Source organism: Podarcis muralis, chromosome 5 (genome assembly GCF_964188315.1).
Source record: "Podarcis muralis chromosome 5, rPodMur119.hap1.1, whole genome shotgun sequence".
NCBI lineage: Eukaryota > Metazoa > Chordata > Lepidosauria > Squamata > Lacertidae > Podarcis > Podarcis muralis.
The window spans coordinates 96,126,369-96,154,286 of NC_135659.1; the positions used below are offsets into that span (position 1 = coordinate 96,126,369).

General features: G+C 43.3%; 1 protein-coding gene across 3 annotated transcripts in view; it reads left to right on the forward strand.

Moving 5' to 3' along the window:
• Positions 1 to 10,873: 10,873 nt before the first annotated feature.
• The window catches only part of ZBTB46 (zinc finger and BTB domain containing 46), a 56,738-nt gene continuing 39,693 nt past the window's right edge, over positions 10,874 to 27,918 (forward strand). Inside the window, exons 1-3 of one of the 3 annotated variants that reach the window (XR_013393045.1) lie at positions 10,874 to 11,139; positions 12,340 to 12,589; positions 24,512 to 25,482. Coding sequence is in view for 1 of the 3 variants with exons in the window: in XM_028735491.2 (XP_028591324.2) it covers positions 24,546 to 25,482 (937 nt within the window). In the remaining 2 variants the exon portion in view is untranslated. The remainder of the gene's footprint in view (positions 11,140 to 12,339; positions 12,590 to 24,511; positions 25,483 to 27,918) is intronic. The other 2 variants (XM_028735491.2, XR_013393046.1) reach the window with 2 other exon arrangements.

Here is a 27,918-nt window from a genome sequence, read left to right on the forward strand (position 1 = left end):
AAAGGGACGACAGAGGACGAGATGGCTGGACAGTGTTCTCAGAGCTACCAGCATGAGTTTGACCAAACTGCGGGAGGCAGTGGAAGACAGGAGTGCCTGGCGTGCTCTGGTCCATGGGGTCACGAAGAGTCGGAAACGACTAAACAACTAAACAACAACAACAACAAGTCTTCTTTATTATTTTCTTGGTGCTTTCTTCCAGGCAAGCATGTATAGAATTGCAGCCAACATAGGCAACTCTGTCAAAGCCAACCAGATTTTTAAAGTCTTCACGGTGGTAGAAAGAAACGAGGGATCAGAAATTTATTCTGAGCATGTCAACATTTCACTGAGAGGCTTAGGGAAGGAAAAAATTGCCCACGGCACTTGTTCTCTCCAGATGTACTGAGTGCACATGAAATAAAAACCTCAGAGAGGAAAAGGTTTGATGAGGTTGGGAGGGGGAACGTGCTTCGCCCGCAATCTCAAAACACAGAGATAACACCGATGCTGCTCTTGTTTGACGTCTGGTCACAGAGAGCCCTTGTCAGAAGTTTAACTTGTCAATGCACTGAAATGTAGGGTGTGAAAAACTAGTCATTTCATGATCACCAGTTCAGTTTCTGGGTGCTCCTTCTCCTCCCCTCTCTCATTACAGGGTCATTGCTGCAGTGGGGCTGTCACTTGGTTAAAAAACTCCGAGCCAGTTCATTCGATGATTACGTAAATTTGCCAGCATATAAGGTAAAGGTAAAGGGACCCCTGATCTTTAGGTCCAGTTGTGGCCGACTCTGGGGTTATGGCACTCATCTCGCTTTATTGGCCGAGGGAGCCGGCGTACAGCTTCCGGGTCATGTGGCCAGCGAACCAGAACAGCGCACGGAAACGCTGTTTACCTTCCCGCCGGAGGGGTACCTATTTGTCTACTTGCACTTTGAGGTGCTTTCGAACTGCTAGGTTGGCAGGAGCAGGGACCGAGCAACAGGAGCTCACCCCGTTGCGGGGATTCGAACCGCCGGCCTTCAGATTGGCAAATCCTAGGCTCTGTGGTTTAACCCACAGCGCCACCCGCGTCCCTTTATACACAGAGCTAATACCAAGAGTTTTAGTGCAAGGATTCCCTCCCCCCCCCCCCCCCCGCCACGGTAGACGATGTGCGCAACTGCGGCAGCATGCATCATTGTAACAGAATCATTCTTCCGGGATTTGAAAGAAGGGCCAATGCCCCCTTTAAGATGGTGTTCGAAATATGACAGTTTAGGAAATACTGTCCATAGATTTATATACTATGTTGTCTGTCTTTTCAGACAAGGATTGCCTTGCAATTCAGCTCACATCAGTTTTAAAAGCAGAGAGAGAGAGAGAGGCACCTGCCCCTGGCTTACAAAAACCCACAAGGGAAGTGGAGGAGAAAAGGTGAGAATGAAGCGATGGGCTCTAAGTCAGAAGTTATATCCTGTTCAGGCCAGGCCAGGCTGATCTCCCCTTGCTTGTCTCCTTGCTTAAATAGCAATTGGTGGTGCTTGTTCTATTGGCCACGAATGGGGCCAAGATATTCTTTCCCCTTGTGGTTGCAGCTACAAGGTACCGTATTTTTTGCTCTATAAGACTCACTTTTTCCCTCCTAAAAAGTAAGGGGAAATGTGTGTGCGTCTTATGGAGCGAATGCAGGCTGTGCAGCTATCCCAGAAGCCAGAACAGCAAGAGGGATTGCTGCTTTCACTGCGCAGCGATCCCTCTTGCTGTTCTGGCTTCTGAGATTCAGAATTTTTTTTCTTCTTGTTTTCCTCCTCCCAAAGCTAGGTGCGTCTTGTGGTCTGGTGCGTCTTATAGAGCGAAAAATACGGTAACTAGCATTTGCAGCAGAGTAGCACGGAGTGAGCCTAGGATTGCCCAGATAGGCCATTTCCCCCACAATTTCTGGAATCTTACAACTACACTTTAAATATGCAAGATCACTTCTGTCCTAAGAGTTTGTCCGCTCTCTGCCAATCTCATTCCAAAGCTTTGGGGTTTATGACTGCTGATTCTACCACAATACAAAAGCAGGGTATATAATCCTTATTGGTTGATAAGGAACATTTGGGCAGTGTCCAAATTTGGTAAGCAGGGTGAGGCCTGGTGCCAAGTGTTAAAAGTCCCCTGCAAGCCCCAAACTCCGCTTTCCTCCAAAATGAAACAAACTCTGTAAAATTGCCCTGGAACTTCCTGCTTGTCTTTAGAGCATGAAGCAATTTCACAAATCCCATTATCGCTCCTCCACCTCTAGTGACATTTACCAATTGGGAAAGTATTCCTGTTGGCCCTCAGGGTTAAAGATACTGTATGCTGGTTGCATTCAAAAACCAGATGAACAGCGTCTGATGTGAGTTGGAGACTCTGGTGGGTTTTTTTTGGGGGGGGGAGCAGGTGTCTTCTGAGACATGTCGCCGACACAATAATAGCGCATTCGTTCTAGATTTATACTGGTCTCTCCACACATCATTCTGCGTTATTAGTTGACGTGTGATACTTCCCCAGTGTTACTGCGTCATCTTTATAGCAGGTGAATGAACTGAGGGTAGCATCCAACTAAACTGTACTCAAGAGTTGACCCACCGAAATGAATGCATTTAAGTTACTTCATCCATTTCTGTGGGTTTACTCTAAATATGTCAGGCATTGGTTATCACTCTATCGTCTACTGCAGGCCCCCTGCACACTGGTGGTGTTATGTACTGAGCTGAATCCTAGAACAATAGGATCCAGAACGCAGCAGTCTGATTGGTCCGCAGGAGCCACCCAATCCAGCTCCAGGTGGAAGAGAATCAGCGACCTGATTGGCCTGCAGGAGCAGCCAATCAGGCTGCTGGATGAAGGGAATCAGCAACCTGATTGGCCTACAGGAGCAGCCCGGAATTAGCCAATCACGTGGGGCCCATTGTGTAAATAATGTATATATAGCAGACGTTTTGGGGAAAGATTCATTCATTGCTACTACAAGCTGAATAAAGAGCATGAAATTCACACTCAGCTCTGAGTATATTTCAGGTGGGTTTGTGGTGTGTGTTTTTTTGCAGGTGTCTTCTGCAGTATGTTGTGACATCATAATAGCACATTACTTCTGAATATATAGTGGACCCTCCACAAATCATTCTGCCATACAGTGGTACCTCAGGTAAAGTACTTAATTCGTTCTGGAGGTCTGTTCTTAACCTGAAGCTGTTCTTAACAGGTCTTAACCTGAAGCACCACTTTAGCTAATGGGGCCTCCCGCTGCTCCTGCCGCGCTGCTGGAGAACAATTTTTGTTCTCATCCTGAAGCAAAGTTCTTAACCTGAAGCACTATTTCTGGGTTAGCGGAGTGTGTAACCTGAAGCATCTGTAATCTGAAGCGTATGTAACCCAAGGTACCCCAGTGTTGCCATCTCGGGGGGCTCTTTGGCGCTATAGGGCAACTAAAGAGGGATGACCCTTCGTCTTGTGGAACATTGGTACTATTAAAGGTTACAGGATTTCACCAGGAAACTTTAGGTCATGCAACGACCAGGGAAAGAGCAGTATGTTTGCCCCCAAACTGAACTGAAAGCAGGATTGCATATAACCATCATGAGCATAATAATCGTGAATGCACACTAAAAGGGACATCTGGACATTTTGGCCCTCAAGAGAGCTGCTGTACAGCAATGTGATGGGCTTAGTCATGCAATGCAAAGTGATTTTTTCTTTCACAAAATGGCATGGGAAGCTCACAACGGCTCCTGTTTTAAGAATACTTACTGGGATATAAGTTCCATTGAACTCAGTGGGATTTATTCCAGAATACACAGGTTTAGGATTTGGCTGCAAAGCAAGAGCGCGCGCTCACACACACACACACACACACACACACACACATATACATCGCCATTTATTTTCTTCTCCTGGAGACATCTCAGGAGAGAATTCCCTTGAGTGGTTCCTCCCACAAACCAACAAATGCCTTGTTTCACATCATGGAAAAAGTTACAGTCAACTTGTCAACTCCCACCATTGAAAGTATTATAATTCACGGACTTCAGTGGTTCCCCATCAGCACCCCCTTCCTTCCTCCTCTCTCCCCTCCAGGAACGCCTGATAAAGAAACCAGATGACCTTTGCCCCAGTGTAATATGAATTAGGAATGTGGAGTCCTTAACTCTTGCAGTTGACGTCAGCTTCTTGCATAGAATGGGACCGCAGAAGGCAAAATCTTATAGTGTTGTGTCGCAATAACTTAAACAATAGTTCCTTCCCGTTCCATAGGATAGGGATATGATTGAATCTACACAGTACTACACAGTCTTAGTTTAATAATAGTTACAGGTAGGTAGCCGTGTTGGTCTGCCGTAGTCGAAACAAAATTTAAAAATTCCTTTGCATACACACGACAGTTCATACCAATAACAAAATTAGTTGGTCTCTAAGGTGCTACTGGAAGCAATTTTTTTATTTTGTTTTATAATGAATGAATTAACGCTGTTCCATCTATGATTTTTTCTTATCTTCATTAAGATATAATTGTATTAGTTTATGTAATTTATTAAGATTTCTGCTTTTCTTCTTTCTTTTCTTCTTTTGTTCTTTGTAAGCTGTTAAAATCTTTTTTCTTCTTTTCACGTTTAAAAGTTTTGATTTGTATGTATTTGCAATATAATTCAATAATAATAATAAAAAGAATCTACACAGTGCTCCCGGTACCCGTCTCACTGAGTTGGTTCAAGAGAAAGCCATTTTCACATACCTTCCAACATTTTTTCAATCAAAATAAAGGTAAAGGGACCCCTGACCATTAGGTCCAGTCGTGGCCGACTCTGAGGTTGTGGCGCTCATCTCGCTTTATTGGCCGAGGGAGCCGGCAAACAGCTTCCGGGTCATGAGGCCAGCATGACTAAGCTGCTTCTGGCAAACCAGAGCAGCGCATGGAAACACTGTTTACCTTCCCGCCGGAGCGGTACCTATTTTTCTACTTGCACTTTGACGTGCTTTCGAACTGCTAGGTTGGCAGGAGCTGGGACCGAGCAATGGGAGCTCACCCTGTTGCGGGGATTCGAACCACCAACCTTCTGATCGGCAAGTCCTAGGCTCTGTGGTTTAACCCACAGCACCACCCGCATCCCTTCAATGAAAATAGGGACACCTATTTAATAACGATGATGATGATTTTATTATTTATACCCCACCCATTTGACTGGGTTGCCTGAGAAAACATATATGAATGACAGGGTTGTACCCCCCCCCCCATGTCCTGTCCTTGCAGGAAAATCATGGATGGACAGTACGGTCTTCCCTCAAATCTCTACAACTTGCACTAGCCACAGGTCGATTGCGCACCACACCCTTGTTCATAGCTGTCAAGTGTCCCTTATTTGAAGGGACAGTCCCTTATTCCAGTGTCATGTCCTGCTGCTGTCCCTTATTGATGGATGTCCCTTAAATGTCCCTTAAATGATGTCCCTTAAATTTCAAAGGAAGCAGCTCCTCTCCCTCCCTCCCTGCAGGCCAGGGAAGAGGGAGGCTCCAACAGTGTTGCTTGGCTGCGTTGCTCACCCAATAAGAAGTCTAAGAACGACTGGGGAGTTGAGCTTGCATGCCTTGTGTGTGGCTAGTTAATGCAAGCTGAGGAGGTTTTTGAATGCTGGACGCCATTTTGTTGCACGTGCTGCTGCAAACTTTGCAGTGCAAAGCCAGGCCGGGGAGCCATCTTAAGTTGAGGCTGCATAGGCCTTGTGGTGCATGTGATTCAGATTCTATTCAGTTGAACCTCTGGTTACAAAGTTGGTTGGACAGTGTTCTCGAAGCTACCCAGCCTGAGTTTGACCAGACTGCAGGAGGACAGGAAGACTGGAGTGCCTGGAACAGGTGAGGCTGCAGGTCCTTATTTTGGCTGCTGGTCCCTTATTTTCAAATCTGTAAGTTGACAGCTATGCTTGTTGCTGCTAGACTAGAGCACACTCCTGGCAATAGAAGCCACTGTGTGGTTGCGAATCCTTGGCTGGAGTACAGATGATGAAAAGAAGCAGAGGCCTTTACTCTCCTGTTTTAAGCCTAGGGCTCAAAAAGCTTGGAGGATGCACACAGACTGCTTGTGAATCCTCCAAGTGGCCAGAAGACAACCACTTTGCAGCTTTAAAGGATTTGCTTGGAGAATAATTTCTCCCTTCCAAAAGATCGTTTCAGCACTGAGGGGGACTTACCCTTTGACATTCAATGAATCGTGGGGTTGGGCTTTGGAGGACGCCGTACCTTTGAGCCTAGTTCTTCCTCCCCAAACTTACACTTAATTCATTAATCAATTCATCATAATCCTGAAAGAGCTGAAAGTCATGCCAGGAGAGGCCTTGAATGTAGATCACATATGCTAAGGGCACAATGCACATCTCTTATCTCCCCTCCTGTTATTTGCAAAAGAGAGAAGGTTGTTCAAAAGTCAGCAATACCCAAATTTGAAAGAGCCAGAATGAAAATAAACGATGAGCAAATTTGGAACAACCTAGAAGAACTGGGGTGGGGAATAGGGGACTTGACCCTTCCAGCTTTTCCTAGACCCTTTGAGGGAGATTCTTCCTGGAACTCCCCTTTCCATCTCTGAGCACACTCCCCAAGGCAGAAGTCAGGTTGCAGCTGCTGCAGCTCACAAGGGAATGAAGCTCGCTTGACACACAGAGCTAAATAAATACATACCTTCTTCCAGCAGAGGAGGGGGGCGGGGAGGAGTAAAAAATCCTGGGGGTTGTAGGGTGGGAATTAGGGCATGCATGCCTGAAATCAAAGACACGCAAGGGCGATGGAGGAATTCATTCCCAGAAGTGGAGGAGTCTACAGAGAAAATACAGTCATAAGCAGCTGGAATGAGAAGACCTTAAGAATGCAATTCGTAAACCACTTATTTGCAAGTGTTCTCACTGAAGCTATGCTTGGGTTGGTAAAATTATATTAAAGGTAAAGGGACCCCTGACCATTAGGTTCAGTTGTGACCGACTCAGGGGTTGTGGCGCTCATCCCGCTTTATTGGCTGAGGGAGCCGGCATTTGTCCGCAGACAGCTTCCGGGTCATGTGGCCAGCATGACAAAGCTGCTTCTGGCGAACCAGAGCAGCGCACGGAAACACCATTTACCTTCCTGCTGGAGCAGTACCTATTTATCTACTTGCACTCTGATGTGCTTTCAAACTGCTAGGTTGGCAGAAGCAGGGACCAGGCAACGGGAGCTCACCCCGTCGTGGGGATTCGAACCACCGACTTTCTGATCGGGAAGTCCTAGGCTCTGTGGTTTAACCCACAGCGCCACCCGCGTCCCTATAATTATGTTATTCATCATAATTTATAATATTTTATTTTTTGAATAGAAATCACACTTCATCTACACCAGCCTTCTCCAGCTTGGTGCCCTCCAGGTGTTGTTGAACTACAACTCCCATCAGCCAGCTGATGGGAGTTGTAGTCCAACAACACCTGGAGGGCACCAGGAATGAGAAGGCTGATCTGCATGAACCATACTTGGGGAACAAATGATTTCCAGCTTCACTGCTACATTGTCGGCTGCTGACCAGTCGCAAAGCTTGCAAGCAGGAGGCAGGGAATGGAGAGGAGAGAGTGTGATGGAACAGTCTGTAAGGATGGACAGGACTTTTGTGTGAATAAATGTTCAGTGGCAGCAGCAGCCACTGGGTGGAAGCATGGCAGAACATGGGCCCTGCACCCTGCACTCAGTCAGTGTTGGAAGCTGGGCCGTAACATGCATCCTAAATAGTCTTACAATGAAGCAAGCAATTGATCCAGACCACATCACAGCTCTTAATACTGGGCGACTTCAAAGAGCTGTTGGCTGAAATGCCATGAGGTGATAAATTGGCTTTTTCATGTCCTCAATCGCGCTTTTAGATTTGCACAAGTACATGGGCTATTGCAACGGGCAAACCATGATTTATCTGACTGGCAACAGAACTCTTCCTAGCAAGAGTTGCCTTCAGCTACCCGGCAGAAAAGGCTGCTGAGAAAAAACTATGTCAGCCTTGAAAGACAGCTTTGTTGCATTAATCAATTTGTATTGATCTTCTTTTCTTAAAATAAAGACGTTCAGAGTGCAATGAATGAGCGGATCTGAAGGACGGTTAACAAAATTCACTCAGGCTTTCAAGCGAAGCTGCGGCGGCTTTTGCATGCGTGAAACGATGTTTCTTCACTCTTGCACAGATATTGATCCAATGTCTGTTTTCACTGGGGCCATGCCTGCCGAAAGTTACAATCCGTTACATATGGATGCCACGGACAGCGAATGGCTCTACTCACTCAGGCAGAGTAACACCAGGATTTGGTATCAGGGCCTAGCATAAGATTACGCTTTCAGATTTAAAAAAGAAAAAGGAAGAAAGAAAAAAAAAGAAAGAAAATGCTTTAAGTGAAGGGCTCAGGTTCATAGAATCATAGAATTGGAAGGGACCACAGAGACCATCTATTCTATTCCAACTCCGTGCAATGCAGTAAATATTTTCCCAACGTGGGGCTGGAACCCACAACCCTGCGATTAAGTGTCTTATGCTCTAGTACTGACTGAGCTACAGGCTGAAGCAGAAGTGGGACCTGCAACAAAATGTGTTCCTGGTCAGAGTTCCAGCCAGCCTTTTCCAGAATACTCCATACTGCCACCACCCCAGTTTTCAACCAATTCCTCAGACTTTCACTCAGGATTCCCCCATGCCCACTGAGCACGCTCCGTTTTTATTGGCAGTTTCTGGGGTGTCACCCTATTAGTTTATTTTCCTCGTGTGTGTGTGTGTGTGTGTGTGTGTGTGAGAGAGAGAGAGAGAGAGAGAGAGAGAGGGAACTTCTGCAAACCCCTGGGATCCCCTGAGCATGCTGGTATCTTCCTCTTCTGCATGGATGGTGCTGTTTTGGCTACGTAAGGGCTGGCACTCAGAGAACTGAGATCACTATTGGCTTAAACAAGTGGGCCCTGGGGAAAAATGTTGCTGTGCATCCCTGATGTGCATGTATTATATTACCTGAGCCCTGTGGCTTAGTCAGCATGAATGACAGGAGTCTTAGGCTTTAACTTCATGCGTGAAATTTAGTTTCTGAACATTTTAAAACTAACTGCATGCATGTCAAATGAGCACGAGGCTTCTGAATGCAACTGGGCTGCGTGATTTGGAGGAAGTCTGATGAGGCAATTTGAGTAAATTGACCTTTTCTGCAACCCACAGACTCCTCCACCCTGCAGTTTGGACAATAAACTGCGTTTGTTTTAGAATTTGCTGCAGCAGGTTTATAGTGAGCTAAAAAGTTAGAACTAAGTTAGAAAGAGCAGGAACAATTATCTCTTTTGGCTGGTTTTAGGGGTGGTGTAGCTGTAGTGGGATTTGGCACCAGTATATCCACTCTTCCATTCCTGACACTCTTAACCACAGTGGCATAAATTAGCGTATAGATTTGAAAGGTGAACATGATTAAAAAAGAGGTAATGGAAAGACTGTAGCATATTTTATTAAACTTCAGAACTCTATTATATGCTTATTCTCTGATGTATTTGCATAGACAGGAAGCCATTATTACTTTTTGCACTTCTTTTTAAAACCCAAAACTTGATTTCCCCTCCTGTAGGACAGGTGTTTTAGCCATCTCAGCATATGGAGCACTGTTCTTGAGGGTGCAAGTTTGGCTTTTATCAGGCCAGCTGTTTGACTTCAGCATTTTGGTTCAGCATGGACTGAATTTTGAAATTAAAAAACAAAACACAGCTAGGATGTGGAGGATACCAAAATTATTTTATTCGGCAAACACACACACTTTATAGATCAGGAAGTTTTCAAAGTTGCACAGACAGGTTTTTTTCTTTTTTGAAGCTAGGAGAGGCTGAGAGTTGGTGCTCCTTGGAATACTTTGATATATATCAGTTCTGAACTTCCCAGCTGTTAATGTAAAGCTGAAAATTAGCTGTTAATGTAAAGCTGAAAATTATATTGTTTCGCGACACGTCAGGTATTTCTGCCATGTTGTGGAATTTATGTGCATAAGTTATTAGCTTTGAAGAACTCACATTATTGGAGGCGGGATTTTCCCCAATTTATTTATTTGTTTGTTAAATAAATTACATGTGCATTTGCAGGGATGGGTGAATTCTATGAAATTCAGCTGGCTTCCAAATTGTTCTTTTAAAGAGGCAGTTGCTATATATCCAGATCATCTCTTCTCGCTCTGCCTTTGATTTTTGTGGTGGCTTGCGAGTTACTGAGCGTCTGTTGGATCCCTTCTTACAAGGTGCGTTTAAACACCATGGCACGATGCATTTCCTTTTAATTTCGCCAATCCCCTCACGGCCAGGAGGAAAGCAGCTACGTGTGCGAATCCCCCCTCACTTCGCTTAACTGTCCCCCTACATTAAGCCCTCGCCGCAATGTTAGAGGGCGTGAAGGACAGCGGTGGCAGGAGGGGAGGAAAGGCCCTGACCGTTGCCAGGGAGACAGAAGCCCCAACTTGCCCTTGGCAACAGTCTTGTCAGGCTCGGCTTCGTCCCATGATGCTCAGCGGCCTCCTCCCCCCCCCCTCCCGCCGGCGCGCAACCAACCCTCGTGTCCGGCAAGCTTGACAGTTGCGCTCCCACCTCGCGCGCTCTCTCAATCCCCTGCCGGCGCGAGGGGAGGCCGGGTGGGCGGGGCCTCAACCGACAGAAAGAAAGAGAGGGGAAGAAAAAAAAAAAAGACTCCGCGTGGGTGTGGCTTAGGGAGGCCTGTGCTCAGCTACGCCCAATCAGCGACGCGGCTGCTGCACTTCGCCTTCCCCTCAGCTCTTCCTTTTCCACAGGAGCCCCGCCCACCCTTCGCTTGGCCACGCCCACCTCTAGTTGTGGGGTTTTTTTTTAATTGCCGGCTCGAGCGCGGCGGCCCCTCCCCTCTCTAGGGCCAAGTTGTGAGGGGAAGTGGAGCGCGCGCGCCTCCTTTCCCTCAGGAGGGGGGGCAGGGAAGAAAGCGAGGCGGGAGCGCGCACCAGCTCGCTCTCTTTCCCTCCCCACATATCTCTCTCTCCCCCCCCCACAACCGTCCCCTCTCTCTCTTTCTCTTCGCCCGACCCCCCCCCCACCCCCTTCACACAACTCATGAAGAGAAAGACGCGGAGTGTGACCGTGTGGAGCCAGCGCTCCGGCCGCGCTCCTCATGAAGCGCAGGTAAGAGAGAGATGGGCAGGCAGGCAGAATAAACAAACAAAACATTTTTTTTTAAATAAAAAAAACCGCTTTCCATTTATACATCTTACAAGGTTATCCGTAATATCACCACCCCTTTATTTCCTCCTTCCCCCGTGGTCGACGGCGACCGCTTTCTCTGCCCTGAGGCGATTTTCTCTGTAATGGGGGGGGGGGGGAGGAATAGGTGGTTGTTGTTTCCTAATAGCCTTAAGCGCTCTACAAAAACTTGCTTTTTTATTTCATTTCTTTTAAAAAACGCGCCGTCCCCACTTCTTAACCGCATTGGGTTGCGCTCCCGCTCGCGATACTTTTTCCTCCTTCTCTTTATTTCTAGGAAAAGTATGTTTTAAAAGACCTGGCAACTCGGGTCTCTGGGTGTATTTATTTATGGCGCGCAGCAGCGCATTTTCAAAGTCTCCCATTAACCTAGATCCCTGTAGGGAGATTTTTTGCGTTTTGCTTGGTGGGGGGGGGGGACTTGTCCCCCCACTACCACACACCCCTTCTCTCTAGATAGTATGGGGTGAGTGATTTTATTTATATATATATATATATAGATATATAGATATAGATAGATATATAGATAGATATATAGCTATATAGATATATATATACACACACACACATACTATGGATGGGGTTTCCTTTGGGGGACAGCAGAGAAGAGAAATTGACCTTTGGGGGGCAGTTGAATGAGGGCATCGGCTTCCCTTCTCCCCCCTCCTCCTGTCCCACCTCTCCTAATTGAAGGCAAAGGATACTCGTTTCGCCCCCCCCCCCGTCATGGATTTTAGCCCCCCCCCAACCCCTCGCTCGCCCGCCCAATGGGAGGTTCGTGGGGGCCGCGCGTCCTCCTTGCGCGCGGCGCACGCACGCTGTGCCTGTTCCCTGAGATATGCTGGAAGGGCAGCTGGGTAAAATCCCAGCTGGAGGGTGGGACGTGGTTGGGGGGCGGTTTGCTGAGATGACTTTCCCACCCCCCTGTGTGTGGAAGGGGCATGGAGCTCCTCTGATCTTCCTTCACCTCGGGACATGATGCCTTATTTGGGGCTAGGTGGGTGGATAGATGGGGGGACAGCTCTGTGACTGGCAGGGTTTAACCCCCCTCCCTGCTTCTCTCCCACCCCCTCTCTCCTCCTCTTCTCCCCCCACCCCACCCCTCCCTCTAACCTCCAAAAGGGGAATTTTCCAGCTGGTAATTTCTGCTGCGTCAACACCCAGCTCAAGGGAGTGGAGAGGAGACAAGGGGGCATTTTAACAGCAGCTCCACTTCGTGAAATAGCAAGCCTTTCCATTCTGGTTTGATAATTTTATTTGAAAAGCAAACAAAAACCACCCCACAGCGTTTAAAAATAAGCATCTGTGCAAGTTGGACCCAAGAGCTTGACAAGAGAGAGTGGCTCAAAACTGCTTGGAAGAAAGGGATGAGGTAATAATACTGGTGAAACATGTTGTATATTTATCCTTCGCTTGCTTTCTCTTTCTGCCTCTCTAAAGCCAGGCCTGTTTGGGGTTATTGTCTCCCCCTGAAGTCAGGCACCGATCGGCTGGCCTTTCCTCCATTTTAATTGCAAGCTGAAATATTGGTAGTGACCCTGTATATTTTTAAAAACCCAGTCTTCAGAATAATGCATTCCCTGCCTAAAGCTGGAGGACTACATAATATGCTTGTGATAAGTAAGGGAATTGATTTGAAAATGTTGCATACAGGTAGGGAACATTTTATGAAGGGGGTGTCAACACCCCAAAAGAATAATTTGTAGGGAGAGTAAAAGGTTTCCTTTAAAAACAACAACCTAAAGGTGATGGTAGAAGTTTTTAAGTTGTAGATTGCCTTTTTGTGTCTGTAAATAGGTTGTCAGTTCTGTAAAAGTCATGCAAGTAGCATCTGATAACTCAGTCCCAGACGACAAATAAGGAATGAACCAGATTTCCAGGACTGTTAACAGTGGGAGGATTCCTTCAATTTAAAGACAGCTCCTTATTGCTTGCTGTACTGCTGGAGAGCCAGAAATAGATATAATAGAACTATTGTATGCAGTAATGTATTTTTGATGTGTCAAGAAATATAGAAACAAAGGGCAGTTTTACTAGGAGATATTTCTTAAAATTAGCTTTCTCTGTATTCAGTCAAGGTATTTATTTAGCATGGATTAGAGACAAGGTTATTATCAGCAGTGTTTATATATATGCTAATAAGGAAGTGTGTTTTGCAAACAGTGTTTTGCAGGCACTTGTACTGAAGTTATTGTATGCATTTTAATACTTGAGTCATTTCAAATGTTTAGTTGCATTTTCTAAATATATGTTGTACACTAGCATTTTAAGTACCAGTACATATACTGTAACTTGGTTCCCTACTTTTACTGCTTCTATTTTAAGGGGTTTTCTTTGAGAAGAGTATTCTATTTTGGTAAAAGGGAAAGCTAGACACGGCTTTCTTGCCACGAGACAGACAAAAGCTGCAGTTTTACACAAACTTTGGAAATTGCACGATATCCCCCCCCCCCCCGCCAGCTCAGTGAACTAAAGTTTGGCAGTTTATACTGTGTCACTTTAAATACAGTAGTATTTCAGGGATAAAGGGAACCACTCTTAGCATTTGACAGCCAATTCTGTTTTATTGATTGGCTGTGCTGAACTGAATTAATAGCAGTTGAATGCAGCTATTGCTTGTCAAGTTCTCAGTCTTGTAGTCCTTTCATGATATGGGGTGTGTATGCATTTAGAGTCTTAGACTTTAGAGCTTACTGTTAACCACAGTTTTCCACATAGTGAAAAATTATCCTCTGGTCTATTACAAGTTAACAAAGGAGAGCCTTATGGGACAGACAGGATCTACAAAACAGTATCCAGGACTTGATTAACTAGAACTTGCATTTCTCCATCCTGAAAATAATGAGCAAATCTGACAGTGAAATCCTAATGCATGTTTACTTGGAAGTAAGTTTTGCTGTGTTCAGTTAAGCTTACTCCCTAGTAAGTGTGTTTAGGCTTGCGGTATGAGATACTAGTGTCGATTGTTATTTAAATGGATGATGAAAAGCTAATTTTGCTGTTAGTAGACTACTTATTGGAATCATATTGTTACAGCTTCTGATTAGGCTATGGTGTCCTGTTTACTCCATGAAGCCATATCTAAATAAGTGAGAATGATACAATTATGCATTGTAAACTAATTGGATCTGTTTCTTCTCTTTCATATGACATTATTTGCTAATTAAACAGACATAATACCTATTTTAATAAATGATGTATGGCAATATACAGGTCAGATTTTGGAATTTCAGAGAACAGAGGAAATGGGCCACATTGTCCCTATGGCTTGTGTTTTCTAGGACATCCATACAGTAGAGCCTATGTCCTTCTCTTCCAGGTTGTATATTAGAAAAGCTTTCTGAGTAGCTTACAGAAACAACCTTGGCATACTTTATTGGGTGGATAGCCTAAGCGAAGTGAGGCTTCAAACCTAACCTACTTACCTGAGTACCTGGGAGTAAACCTCGTTGAATTGAATGAGACTTACTTTTGAGTAGACACTGCTAGGATTGCAGCCTTAATTACAAACTGTAGGTGCCTGCTTGGTCTGGTATTGTTTTGATATTGGCTCAACATACTCTAAAATACATTTCTTGCCTTTACTTCCTCATGAAAGCTTTTGCTTTTCATTGCAATATTCACCATTCCTTCAAGGTTTTAATAATACAAGTACAGTATGCATAGTTTTTGTTTCATAACTTTTTGCCTTTCTAGCTTCTTAAATCAAAATTATTTTCATGAACAGCCCACATCTCCTGAGCAGTGATCCTTTTTTCAACTGAGTTCTGTTTGCTTCTTTTAGCAACATGGCTTTCCTGCATTATTTGTAGTGTGAACTAATCCTTGTTACTATATTCTTAATTTAATTGGTAAATAAAAGGATAAAAGGGGCTTAGTTTAAATCTCAAAAGGCTCCCTGAAATTCAAATAGTTATCCTTTACACTTATAATTCCCTGAACTCTGAAGCTTTGTACCTATGCCAGAAAACTTTGACACCCTGCACAATAGGATTAGCTGAATATTTGTTGTGTACTCAAATGGTTGTTGTCTTATCTTAAACTAGGCAGTTTAAAGGTAAGACATGGTAGGCTTCCCAATCAATTGATCAGTTTCCCCCCAAAATGGAAAGAATGCAAAATTAAATTCTTAAGAAAGTATGTAGTAATTCACAGAAGCTAGCATAATGGATTTGCCAATAATAAATCCCGCTAAACTAATATTATCTCTATCTTGTATCACTTTACTAGGAAAATTAGTAGACACTGTGAATTATGTGGATACAGTTTAGCTTGATTTCAGCAAAGCACTTGACAAAAGTTCTCTGTGATATTTTGGTTAGCGTTCAGAGAAAGCTGCACAATAGTACCATCAGATTCACAGCTGGTTGCAAAACAGTATTTGAAGTGGAAAGGGATCTCAACACAATTGTTCCCAAGTGCCTTCTCAGACAGACACTATGGAGCTTACAGATCTCCATAGTCTTCTGGGGAGTTGTGGGCAATGAAACAGGATGGACTATGGTGTAGCACAAGTTGGGTAAATCCTGAAAGACATATGACTGAACAAAGCTAATGAGCATACAGTTGTGGTTACTATGTGGCAGTGATGGCAGTGAAGAGCTTCACCTCTGCCACCATTGCAGCTTGCAGTAGGCATCCAAAAGCTTATACACACAGCGAAGGGGCCATTTGTATCTGTCCCGATAAAGGAGATGATTGGAGGCATTCTGTGACTAATTCGCTAAGCACTTTGAAGATAAAATTGCTTGAATCCATACAGAATTAGATACTGCAGTTAGGACTAGCCTTGTGGATGTGTCCAGAACATCATCTGGTTAAGTTTTATTGAATCAGTTTCAGTTATTATGGCCTGAGGATGTGGGCAAGCTTAAAGGGATTCAGCCTACTGCATGTCTCCTTTGCTAATAAAAGCTAATGTTGAGGGCTGAGAAGGTGCCAGTGGCTTTAAAAGAGGCACTTTCTTTAAACCTGTAGTTGTTAAATAAATACCGCTCCTTGGGCAAGGTGCTTAAGAAATTGATGGTGGTGCACCACCAATTTCAATCCCATTCAGTCCTGTCTGAATCAGGAGAAATAGTGCAGGTGCTGACCTGATATTTCAAGGTGGTAATGGGCTAGGTATGGGTCAGTAAACTGAATCCAGACATAATGGAGATGCTATGGATGGGCCTTTATGGGGTTTGGTAAGACAGCCTGTCCTGGATGGGATAGTCCCTTTAAGGAACAGGTCTGTAGCCTGGGTATGTGTACACTTCCGGAGTCATCTTTGTCACTTGAAAGTCAGGTGGCTTCATGATTAGAAGTGATTGTTCCCAGTTATTGATGGTTCACCAGGCATAGCCTTTCCTGAACAGGGATAGCTCTGATAGTTTTCGGATTGGACTATTATATTGCAATACACTCTTATGTGGAGTTGCCCTTCAGTGGTCTGGAATTTGCAACTGGGGAGTGCCAATGGTTACTCACACCTATTTTGAAATACTTGCACTAGCTGCCAGTTGTCTTTCAGGTGCTTCTGATGACATTTAAAGCCCTGAATGGCCTGGGTCCCAAATATCTGTAAAAACACCTCCTCCCATAGCCTGGTCTATGATTTGCAGATCAAATTCTTTTGGTGGTTCCTAAACCTAATGTGGTCCACGGTGCAGGTGCTTGTGGCAGGACATTCTCTGAAGTGGATCCACACCTATGGAATGAACTATCCTTCCATACCTCAGCCTTACTTGCTTTCCACTGCTAGTTGAAGATGTACTTCTTTGTCTAGTGGGGCAGGGGTAGTGTTGAGATTCACTGTAGAACTGGGTATAAGGGGTTTTTTTGTTTGTTTGTTTTGCTGTTGCTGCTGCCTGCAATTTTTTACTGTAAATTTAATTGATGAATTTCATTTTGTTTCTACAATGTTAAATTTGGAGCTATTTTTTCCCCCCTTATACATACTCTGCTCTGGCATCTTTGCGTGAAGGAGGTATATAAATTACATATTGTTAGAATAAGTTTAAAATAAATAGTATTATTAGATAAGTACAATTAAGGGGCAGGATTCTCCTAACAAGCCTTATCGGGGAAGTGTGATGCAAGGACTTCCACAAAAGTGCTTTCCCCCACACCAGAATTAGCTTGGGGAGGGGCATCGAGAGAACCTCCAGAACAGTTCATGGGAGGAGGATCATTCTGTCTGCTAAGCTGAATTGCTTGTGCAGATGGAATGTTTGTCATAGGGCAATGTTGAGTTCCACTCAGGGTTTTTTGACTCAACTCCAGCATTCACTTTCATATCCACATGGAAGTGTCCAGCAAAAATATTTTGACTGGTGTGTGGCATGATAAATCCAGGCTGCTTCCATCGGGAGCCATAAATAAATTCTTAGATCCACAGTAATTTGCTATCTACTCATGGGCAAAATTGTTGGTGTTTGACATGTCTGCTGGAGGTTTATACACATCTTTCTTTTATGTGGTCTTGGGTTCCACAGAGACACAAATTGTACATTGGGCATTTAGCAAGAAGCTGGTCCTGACTGTTGAAACTCCTGGCCGTGGGGTGGGGGGGTCTGAGAAATCACAGGCCTATTAGCTTAACATCTGTTCCATAAAACTTGGTGGAAAACATTATTAAAGAAGCATATAGAGGAAGAAGCCTTGCTGCATAAGGACCAGTGTGGCTTCCACAAGGACGCATCGTGACTAACCTTTTAGAGTTCTTGGAGAGTCTTAATAAGTAGTTAATTTAATTCTCATCTGACCCATGCCTATTGGCCTTTACAGTCTCTGGCCATGGTTGAGGCAGAACTTGGGGACATCAGTTAAAGCTCAGATTAACTAAGACAGAGAATAGTTGGTTGGTAGGCCATTTTGAATAGGAGAAACTTGCTAGTTACTGTTGAAGTTGGCTCTCCTGTGGTCATGCATTCTTGGGTTATGCCCCTGGCATTTTAATCTTCAGATTGTAGCTTAGAGCAGCCACAGTCTTTCAAACAACTTTTGTGAGAAGGCTGAGACCTCTTTCAGATTGTTACATCTCGATGGTTACTACAGTAGCAAACATGGTTTTTTGTATGCACATCTGGTGGTGGAAGTTAATGTAGAATGTGGTGGCTGAGGTTTGCTGACAGAGTCAGCTTCTATGACTCCATTCCTCTACATAACAAGACTTAAGATTTGATTTACTGTATCTCCCATTTCTGTCCTCTAATGCTTTCTATTGCATTTGCTTGGAGTACCATTCTCCCCCAACAGCTTTGTGGGCCTTTCCTGTCTGATTAATCTCTTGCATTCACCTATCATTTTGTGTCAAATTTCATTTTCATAATTGTGTTGAAATCAGCGATGCCTTATACAGACAACTACCAGTAAGTGTGGCAATTGGCAAGACAACTATAAAGAAGTTGACACACTGGGACCTGCATGCATTATGATCTGCTATCTGCTTTTTCTTGCACTGCCAAAGAAATAATCTTTGTGTGACTGTGCTTTCTATGAACCAAAAGCTCACAGCAAAAGTATGTAGGATGAAGTACTGAAACTTCTGCTATCAGAATTTTACCAGAATTGTAGGTCAGGGGTCACCAACCTAAGGCCCATGGGCCAGAAGCAGCCCGTGGAGGTCTTTTGACCGGTCCATGAGCCGCCGCTGAACTGAGCTGCCCACTCGCACACTGTGATAAACCAGCGTGGCGCGGGGACTCGCTTCCGCGGCGCCGGAAATCGCATCTGCGTACTCGCAGACTCCAAAAATCACATCTGTGCAGAACTAAAAATCACAGGCACGCGTAGAAGATCCGACCCACAGGAAGATAAACCTTGCTGACCCCTGTTGTAGGTGGACTGAGTATTTAATGAGTAGGGATGATACCAGAACTCTCTTGCTGATTTTGTAGTATCTTAACTTTTTTTTTTTTTTTTTTGCTTTATGGTAATATTCTTTATTAAAGTGCAAGGAAGATAAGAAATCCAAATACTTCCCATTTTAAGTCTCATTTCTGTGAAATGTAGGAATGTGGGAAGCTGCTTTATATCAAGTCAGATCCTTAATCCAGCTGGCTTAGTATTGTTGACAGTGACTGGCAGCCATTCTCCAGAGTTTCAGACAGGAGCCCTTCCCAGTCCTATCTGAAGACACGAGGGATTGAACTTGGAAGCTTTTGCATGCAATGTTAGTTCCCCTGCTGCAAACCTAACCACACTCACTTTGATGGAGTGCATATTGCCAAATAATCACATAGCTTAAAGTAAGCTAGTATCTTTGGCTAGCTTCTATTTTTAATTTTTAGTAATGGTTTAACAAATCTAATTCATCTCAAATATCAGGGGGGAGGTGGGGAAGAAAGGAGCATTGACTTCCATAATTGAATGTTGTTGTGCTTTGTCCAGATGTCTAATGGAACTTAGAAGACGTGGGTTGACTGTATCTGGACATCTTGTGATCTCTCTCTCTCTCTCTCCCCCCACTTCTCTTTCTGAAAGACTGTTGCAGAATAGCTTTTGCACATAAATTCGTTAACAAAATTCACTGTTACAGTTTTATTGTGTGATACCTATCCATCCATCCATCCATCCAGGGGTCTGCCTGCTTTTTACATATCCAGAAACTGTAGAAAGTACACTTGGAGTGGCTGGAGAAAAATGAAAAATAATCAAAGCAGAGATGTAGAAATTTTCTGACTACAGACACCTATACTGCAGTTATATCATGTTCTATTGTTGCTCTGGCTTTAAAAGTTTCATACATTGCCAATTGATCTGTTTAAACATATCATATTTCTACTAGAGATAAATTTGATTTGTGATGAGAAAAAAAGTTGTGTTTATAAAACTGGAATATACAAAATGGAATAATTGAACTTGAAATAAATTTTGATGAACTATTGCTAGCTTGGCAGGGAAACTAGATGTTACTGTAGTTAACATTTGTGTCAGAACCCATGTAACTGATTTCCTTGTTTAAAAATGTAGGGGTGTTGAAAGTAAAGCATGGGTGGGGGAATAGTGCTGAAACTTCCACTCATGTTTTGTTCTCCATGCTCACAGTATGGTTCTTTGAAGAGAACTAACACCCACCTATAGGGGAAGAAACAATTTTTTTAGGGGAGTGAGTATATATGTTGAAAGGGTTCAGGACATCCTCTTTCTGTTTGCATGCTTGCTTGTTTTAAATTGTACACTTCTTCACTCTAGGAAATTCATACAACCCACTTTATGACACATACTTTTGCCATCATAACCCCCTTATAAAGGTGCATATCCACTTTAAATCCATAGCTACATTGTTAAGTTCTTTGTTTGTGATGCAGTTAATCACGGTCAACATTTCAATATGAAAAGAACTACATTCTTTTGCATGCACCACACTGCACAATTCAGTAGTTCTGTTATTATGGCATTTTGTAGCATGGAGTGAAGCATATTGAAGAGAAAGGAATTCATAAAAAGATGAGCTGTGTTTAAATAGAATGTTGGGATGAAGTGGAAGTCCTACATTCTCTCATTACCACACTGGAAGGCATTGCTGTGGATTCTGATTTCACAAAAAGCCTGACTCTTGATGTACATTTTGCTACTGATATCAGCAAATACTATTGAATGGGACACAGAACACCTGTTAAAACATTTCTCTTTTTCAGCCGGCCCTCTGTTTTTTTCATATAGTATTTAGAAACTTCTGCTAAGTGGTGGCAGTCTAGTCTTCTGTTTGGTATTCCCACACAGATTATGTTCTTAATTGTGGTGAGAGATACCTTTTGTTTTCAGTTGCATTTTTACACTTTTCTGCAGTTTTGCAGAAAATGGGACAATTCACTTAAACTTGAAGGCAACTATCTTTCCATTATCACTGTAAAACAGATAACATGCAGTTCATTAAGGTTTCACCATGAGAAGTGTGCTTAGTTTCCAAGCATAGTGAAAAGCTCATTTGCTGAACCTCATTTCTTTGGATGCTCCCAAGTTCTGAAAATTCATAGTGGTCATTTATGGTTAGATGTTTTCCTTTAGGACTTCATCTGTCTGGGAAGCAATAGTATGAAGAACAGTGTGCTGCTACTGTCTATGAAGATGTCATTGGGAGACATTTTAAGCTTTAGTCTGCAGATTAAAAATTGTTGCCTAATCTGTGGGGTTAAGCAAAAACCTGGGGATTCAGGATTCTGGAAGGTCTATCACCTTTCTAGCTGCACAGAAATGCTTGCTTCCTCATCCCTGAATCACATTTAACTGTGCTCGTTTGTAATCTATGTGTATACAGTTTGTAAAATCTGGACCGTCCACAGTACTGATGGAATTTGAATTTATTCCTTTGTGAAGTGATTGTAGTTGGGAATATTCTATACATTAGATTACTAAATTGATATTTTTCTAATGGGTGTTTACTTAAAAAGTTAATAGATAGATTGATAGAAGTGATCTCATGTTGCCTGAGTACCCTCCGAAATATAATGTACACATTTATTTAAATTCAATTAAAAGCCAGGTTATCAAAAATATTGTTTTTATTACTAAAGTGAAGGATGTAAATTAAGTTTATAGTATTGTGTCATTTGCATAAATTATTCCCTTTTGCGGATATTGAGCTACTTTGGTGCAAGAATTGAGTTTTTAGCATAGAATCAAAGAACCTGGCCCTAATCCAAGGAAATTTAGTGACACTTGTAAGTCTCAATAGGTCAACCTAGCAATGACTCATCTCTTATTTTTCATGTTGGCTAAATGGGAAAGGAATAATTATTATAGAAGAAGACTAAATATAACCAAATGTAGAATAGATAGCTGAAGCAGCCAACACACACTGATATACACTTTCTCAGCTAAAGGACATTCAATTATGCTTACCAGTAACTGTGAACCAGATGTGCTTAAAGCTGGTAAATACCTGGGGGTGGGTGATTGCATTGTGTGATTAGCTGACTTTGTGTTTCCAAGAGAAATTATCTAGTGCTAGGGAAGGAGAGGGAGACTAAGATAATGAGTATAATGTCAACAAAGAATTATCTGAAGACATTGGAAGGACACTTCTCGCATGGAAGCTGAATTAATAACAAGCTTAACTCATGACAGTGTAATAGAAAAATAAATTGGATCATAAAGTCATATTGTGTGGAAGCTACTTAACTGCATTCACATGTGTGATTAGGTGTTGGAAAGTTGGCAGCAATTTGCTGCTTGTGCATGTACTCTTATTCCTTAGAAGTATACAGAATAGATAATAACTTCAGCAGATAATGCATTTTAGTCAGACTTTCTTACACAATGGTCCACCAGTGGGGTTCTGCTGTTGTGCTGGAATTTCTGTTTCCTATGCTCCCCCTGTGTGCCCCTAATATCTCCTCAGCTGATTTTGAGAGCATGTGGGAACTAAAGTTCTGTTGCGTGCATGGGAGTCTGTTGTGCTAGTGGAGCTTCTGCATTGGAATATGGCCCACATAATTTTTTTATTTTTTATTTACTAGGGACATGGTTTTGGCTAGAGATTTCTGTAGACAGTTTATCCAAAAGTTTAAAATCTACAAGGCATAGTACAGGTAGGAAAAGGAGAATGTAAAATTTCATTGAAGGAAATTTATTAGAATGGGTGCATTTTAGTAGCTTTTTAAAACAATGGAAAAGTATAAACAGCAGATATCTACTGAGCACAGAAAGTACATGGTATAAAATGGTTCTGTAAGTAACTTGATGATAAATTTAAAAGAAAATGGATTGACCAGTGTCTTATAAAGCTATAATTAATCTGTACACTCCAACCTTTTGGGGCTGATGAACACATCTGGAATTTTGAAGTGCTGTGGGCACCAGTGAGAAATGGCAGCTGTGAGTGCATGGTACAACACAAAATGGCTGCCACATCTAAAAGAGTAGAAAAAGAGATAGGATCACAAAAAGTGGGCTTACTCCCATCAGCCCCCTCCAAATCAGCCACTTTGCTTTCTTGCATTTCCTTTTCATTGGGATGGTTTTCGTTGCTGCCTCCTGTATGATGTTACGAGCCTCCATCCATAGTTCTTAAGGCACTCTGTCCACCAAATCTAAATCCTTAAACCTGTTCCTCACTTCCACTGTGTATTCATAAGGGATTTGATTTAGATTGTATCTTACCGGCCCAGTGGTTTTTCCTACTTTCTTCAGTTTAAGCTTGAATTTTGCTATAAAAAGCTGATGATCTGACCCACAGCCAGCTCCAGGTCTTGTTTTTGCTGACTGTATAGAGCTTCTCCATCTTTGGCTGCAGAGAATATAATCAGTCTGATTTCGATGCTGCCCATCTGGTGATATCCATGTGTAGAGTCGTCTCTTGTGTTGTTGGAAAAGAGTGTTTGTGATGACCAGCTTGTTCTCTTGGCAGAACTCTATTAGCCTTTGCCCTGCTTCTTTTTGAACTCTTCATTTAATTCTGACATCTGCCTGGTTTTCTCTCCCTTCCCAACAATCACCGTAATCTGTGGGCACTGACCACCCTTAGCCCTAGCTGAGGTTGATGTGAATTCAGCTGTTTCTCGCGCAGAATCTAGTAACTTCTTTCCTGAGGAGTTTCTGCTATAGGATGCTTTGCCTCTACAAACATAATTATCAACACTAGCTTGCTAGGATCTTAAAATTTGATACCTTAACACAGGAAGCTTATCTCAGTCTCTTTTTCTCTGTAGTTGTGGTAAATACCTCATACTTTCTCTTGATTAGTTTTCAAAGGTTAATATCCTGGCATGCTATCTTCAAAGCTTCAAGAACATTCAAAGCTATTGAATATTGATGGTCCAAGTTTACATATTCAGTGCAGGCTATTCTCTTGGGCCAAGCCAGATAGGACCTCAAGTGCTTCTTTATATTTAATGTGCAGGTTTTTAAAAGCACAAATAGCATTAGTTGAAGGGGTAATAATTATTGTGTTTACAGCAAGCTGATAGGGGGAATTTAACTCTTTATTCCCTTGCTGTGTGCCTGAGAAAGTCCATTATCTGAAGCTGGTATTTGCATGGCCAGAAAATCCCCCCATTGCTGCTAAAATGAGGGATTTTCCTGAGGATTTCAGCAGGGGAAGAATGGGTTAAATCATTCCTCCCAGCTGCTGTAATCTCAATAATTACCAACTCCCCCCACCTGACATTAGCATTTCTAAAAACCTGCCTATTAAATGCAAATCCAATATTAAAGTCAAGCAATAAACTCTCTGTTCTAAGTATAATGCCTTAATTATTGTTGTCTTCAAACTTGGAAAGATAGCTAAATGCCTCTCTGAATTTTTGTGGTGATTTAAATAGTATGACAGCCCCTTTAATGTGGTAATGCCTCTATTTCTCCCTTACAGACCTGTGTGGAAGCAGTAGCACAAATATTTCTAAATGAATAATCGAAAGGAAGACATGGAAATTGCCTCCCATTATCGTCATCTCCTTCAAGAACTCAATGAACAAAGACAGCATGGCATCCTCTGTGATGTTTGCATTATAGTGGAGGGAAAGATTTTCAAAGCTCACAAAAACATTTTACTTGGGAGCAGTCGCTACTTCAAGACACTGTACTGCCAGGTGCAGAAGACTTCTGAGCAGGCAACGGTCACTCATTTAGATATTGTAACAGCCCAGGGGTTTAAAGCAATCATTGACTTCATGTACTCTGCACACCTTGCATTGACCAGCAGGAATGTTATTGAGGTGATGTCAGCTGCTAGCTATCTCCAGATGACTGATATTGTTCAAGCTTGTCACAATTTCATAAAGGCTGCTCTTGACATAAGCATTAAGTCTGATGCATCAGATGATTTTATTGATTATGAACTTGGAGCAACCTCCAGCAATAGTACAGATGCTTTGATTTCAGCAGTGGTGGCTGGTAGGAGCATATCTCCCTGGCTAGCTCGGCGGACAAGTCCTGCAAACTCCTCTGGTGATTCAGCCATTGCTAGTTGTCATGAAGGAGGAAGCACATATGGAAAAGAGGATCAAGAACAAAAAATGGATAGTCATGATGACATTTCATCCCAATCTCTGTGGTCTAGTGATATGGGGTATGGATCCTTGCGTATCAAAGAGGAACAGAGCTCTCCATCTCATTACGGAGGAAATGAGTTGCAGTCTGCCAAAGATAGTACAATGCAGAATACTTTTTCAGAACAAGGCGCTGCAGATGGATGGCAGCCTACTGGGCGCAGAAAGAACAGAAAAAACAAAGATACTGTGCGCCATATTACACAGCAACTGGGAGATGAAAGCAGAACAAGCTCTCCAGTACCACCTTTTCTATCTGCCCAAGGATGGCCATACAGTAGTCGTGAAACAAGTAAGATTTTCTTTCTTTCTGTCTCTGTAGAATCATATCATGTGATATGTATAATCATTCATGTGAATGCATAATCATTTGTGGCATACTAGTTAAAAGGCCATAAACTTTAATGGTTCGATTACTTGTATAGTAGCGTAAAGGATATGTCTTGCTTTTCACTTGAGATCCAGCTCCGAGGGCCTTCTGGCAGTTCCCTCATTGCAAGAAGTGAGAGTACAGGGAACCAGACAGGGGGCCTTCTCAGTAGCCGCACCCGCCCTGTGGAATGCTCCCATCAGATGCTAAGTAAATAACTATTTTACTTGTAGAAGACATCCGAAGGCAGCCCCTCCCAAGCTGCTATATATCTCAATGTGCCAGTAACTGAATTTATTAATGAAAACTTGTGAAAAATAATAGTTGTACGTGTGTAATTCCATTACAACAACAATTCAGCTCCTCTTGCTCTGAATTTATTACTTTAATCATGACTGAAGCTTTTCAAAGGCTTCCTCATCTTTTCATCACAGAAAATATTCTAGATCATTCTCCTCTAAGTTGGTAAAGGTAAAGGGACCCCTAACCATTAGGTCCAGTCGTAGCCGACTCTGGGGTTGCGGCGCTCATCTCACTTTATTGGCCGAGGGAGCTGGCGTACAGCTTCCAGGTCATGTGGCCAGCATGACTAAGCCGCTTCTGGCGAAACCAGAGCAGCGCACAGAAACGCTGTTTACCTTCCCGCCGGAGCAGTACCTATTTATCTACTTGCACTTTGACGTGCTTTCAAACTGCTAGGTTGGCAGGAGCAGGGACCGAGCAACGGGAGCTCACCCCGTTGCGGGGATTCGAACCACCGACCTTCTGAGTCCTAGGCTGAGTCCTAGGCTCTGTGGTCTAACCCACAGCGCCACCCGGGTCCCTCTAAGTTGGTTAGAATAGTACAAATGCCACCAAGGGAGGCCTTCAGATAGGGGGTTGCCATATTCCAGACAGTGAAAATCCAAACAGAAAGGTTGTTGAGCTTTTCCACCTGGACACTCCTGCCAACTGCTGGTAACTGCAGTATTCCTTATATCTCCAGGCAATTCCAGACATATGGCAACCCTAGTTAGATTTCCAGCTGGCCAGTGGAAGAATCACACAGGGATTATTTCTTCTGTATCAGTTGAAAGGGACTGCTATAATAGTCAAGAATACTTTCATGTGATTGCTTCCCTACAGAACTATGTTCAAGAGAAGTGCTGTTCCAATCTACTTAATCCAGATTTTGCTAGTTCATTGACAGTGGTCAGGGATACTTTTGGCCATTTTATGCCGGTACATCAGTTGTATTCTTGTTAAGTTGTGGGTGAACATATCAGATGACACAGCGATGCTTCAAACAGCTCTTGTTTATTCATAGGCCAGAACAGAACTGAACAGCAAGCAGCTCAGCTGGCCTGCTTTTATAGGCAGCCAGCTGTCAACATTGTAGCAACAACAACCTAGGGTTTCCCACCTAAAGTAACTGACGTGGACCTGAGTGAAACATATATACACAATACTCCTGGTGGCCAGGGTGAGAACTTCAATACATAACACCCCTCCCCACCGAGATAAGGCATTAGTTACAATCATAGTGGTTCCATTACATACAGCAATACCCTTATTGGTTTCAGTATGGCACATAAGCATATTAATTGACCCTATTCACCATACAGCTTTACATGTGCAGTTTGTCCAGTGAACATAATCTTTTAAATACGCTAGGCGCTTGGAAACCCTGCTGGATCGCCGAGGGCCCACCAGAGTGGGCGGAGAGTTCAGCAGCTTCTGAAGCCACAGCCTCCTCAATGGCTTTCTGCAGCGTGAGGTCTGGCTTGGTGAGGAGACGCCGTTGCAGACGGATGTCCCGGACCCCGCAGACGATTCGATCCATCAGGGCATCGTCTAAGTCTCAGAACTCGCAGTGCATTACAGCCTGTCGGAGAGCGGCGGTGTAGTTCTTAATTGACTCCCCCTCTGCCTGGTTCCGGTGATAGATCGCATGCTGGGTAGCAATCTTGGATGGCTTTGGCGCGTAGTGGTTGCGCAGCTTCTCTTGAATCGTGTCCCATGGCTCTGCCTGGACTGCTAGAGGCGCAACCAATGCTCAGGCCGTCGCAAACACTTCAGGGCCACAAGGCTGAGGAAGAGCTCAAGTTCATCTTATTTCCCATGCTCTGTGCATTAGTATAGAGACAACTGAACATCATTCTTGGGGATATATGAGTAAGGATAATGTTAGCTGCTGTTATTGTTGTTACCTCTCCATGATTATTTTAACTGGCCTATATTTTTTAATTTGTTTTTTATTGGTGGGTACCTTTGGTGGTTCTACCTTTCTTATATCAGTTTAGATTGGTGCTTTATTGTGGTGTAAGCTTCCTTCAGGGAGCTGGGCCCCAAAAGGCAACCATATAAAAATATATAAAT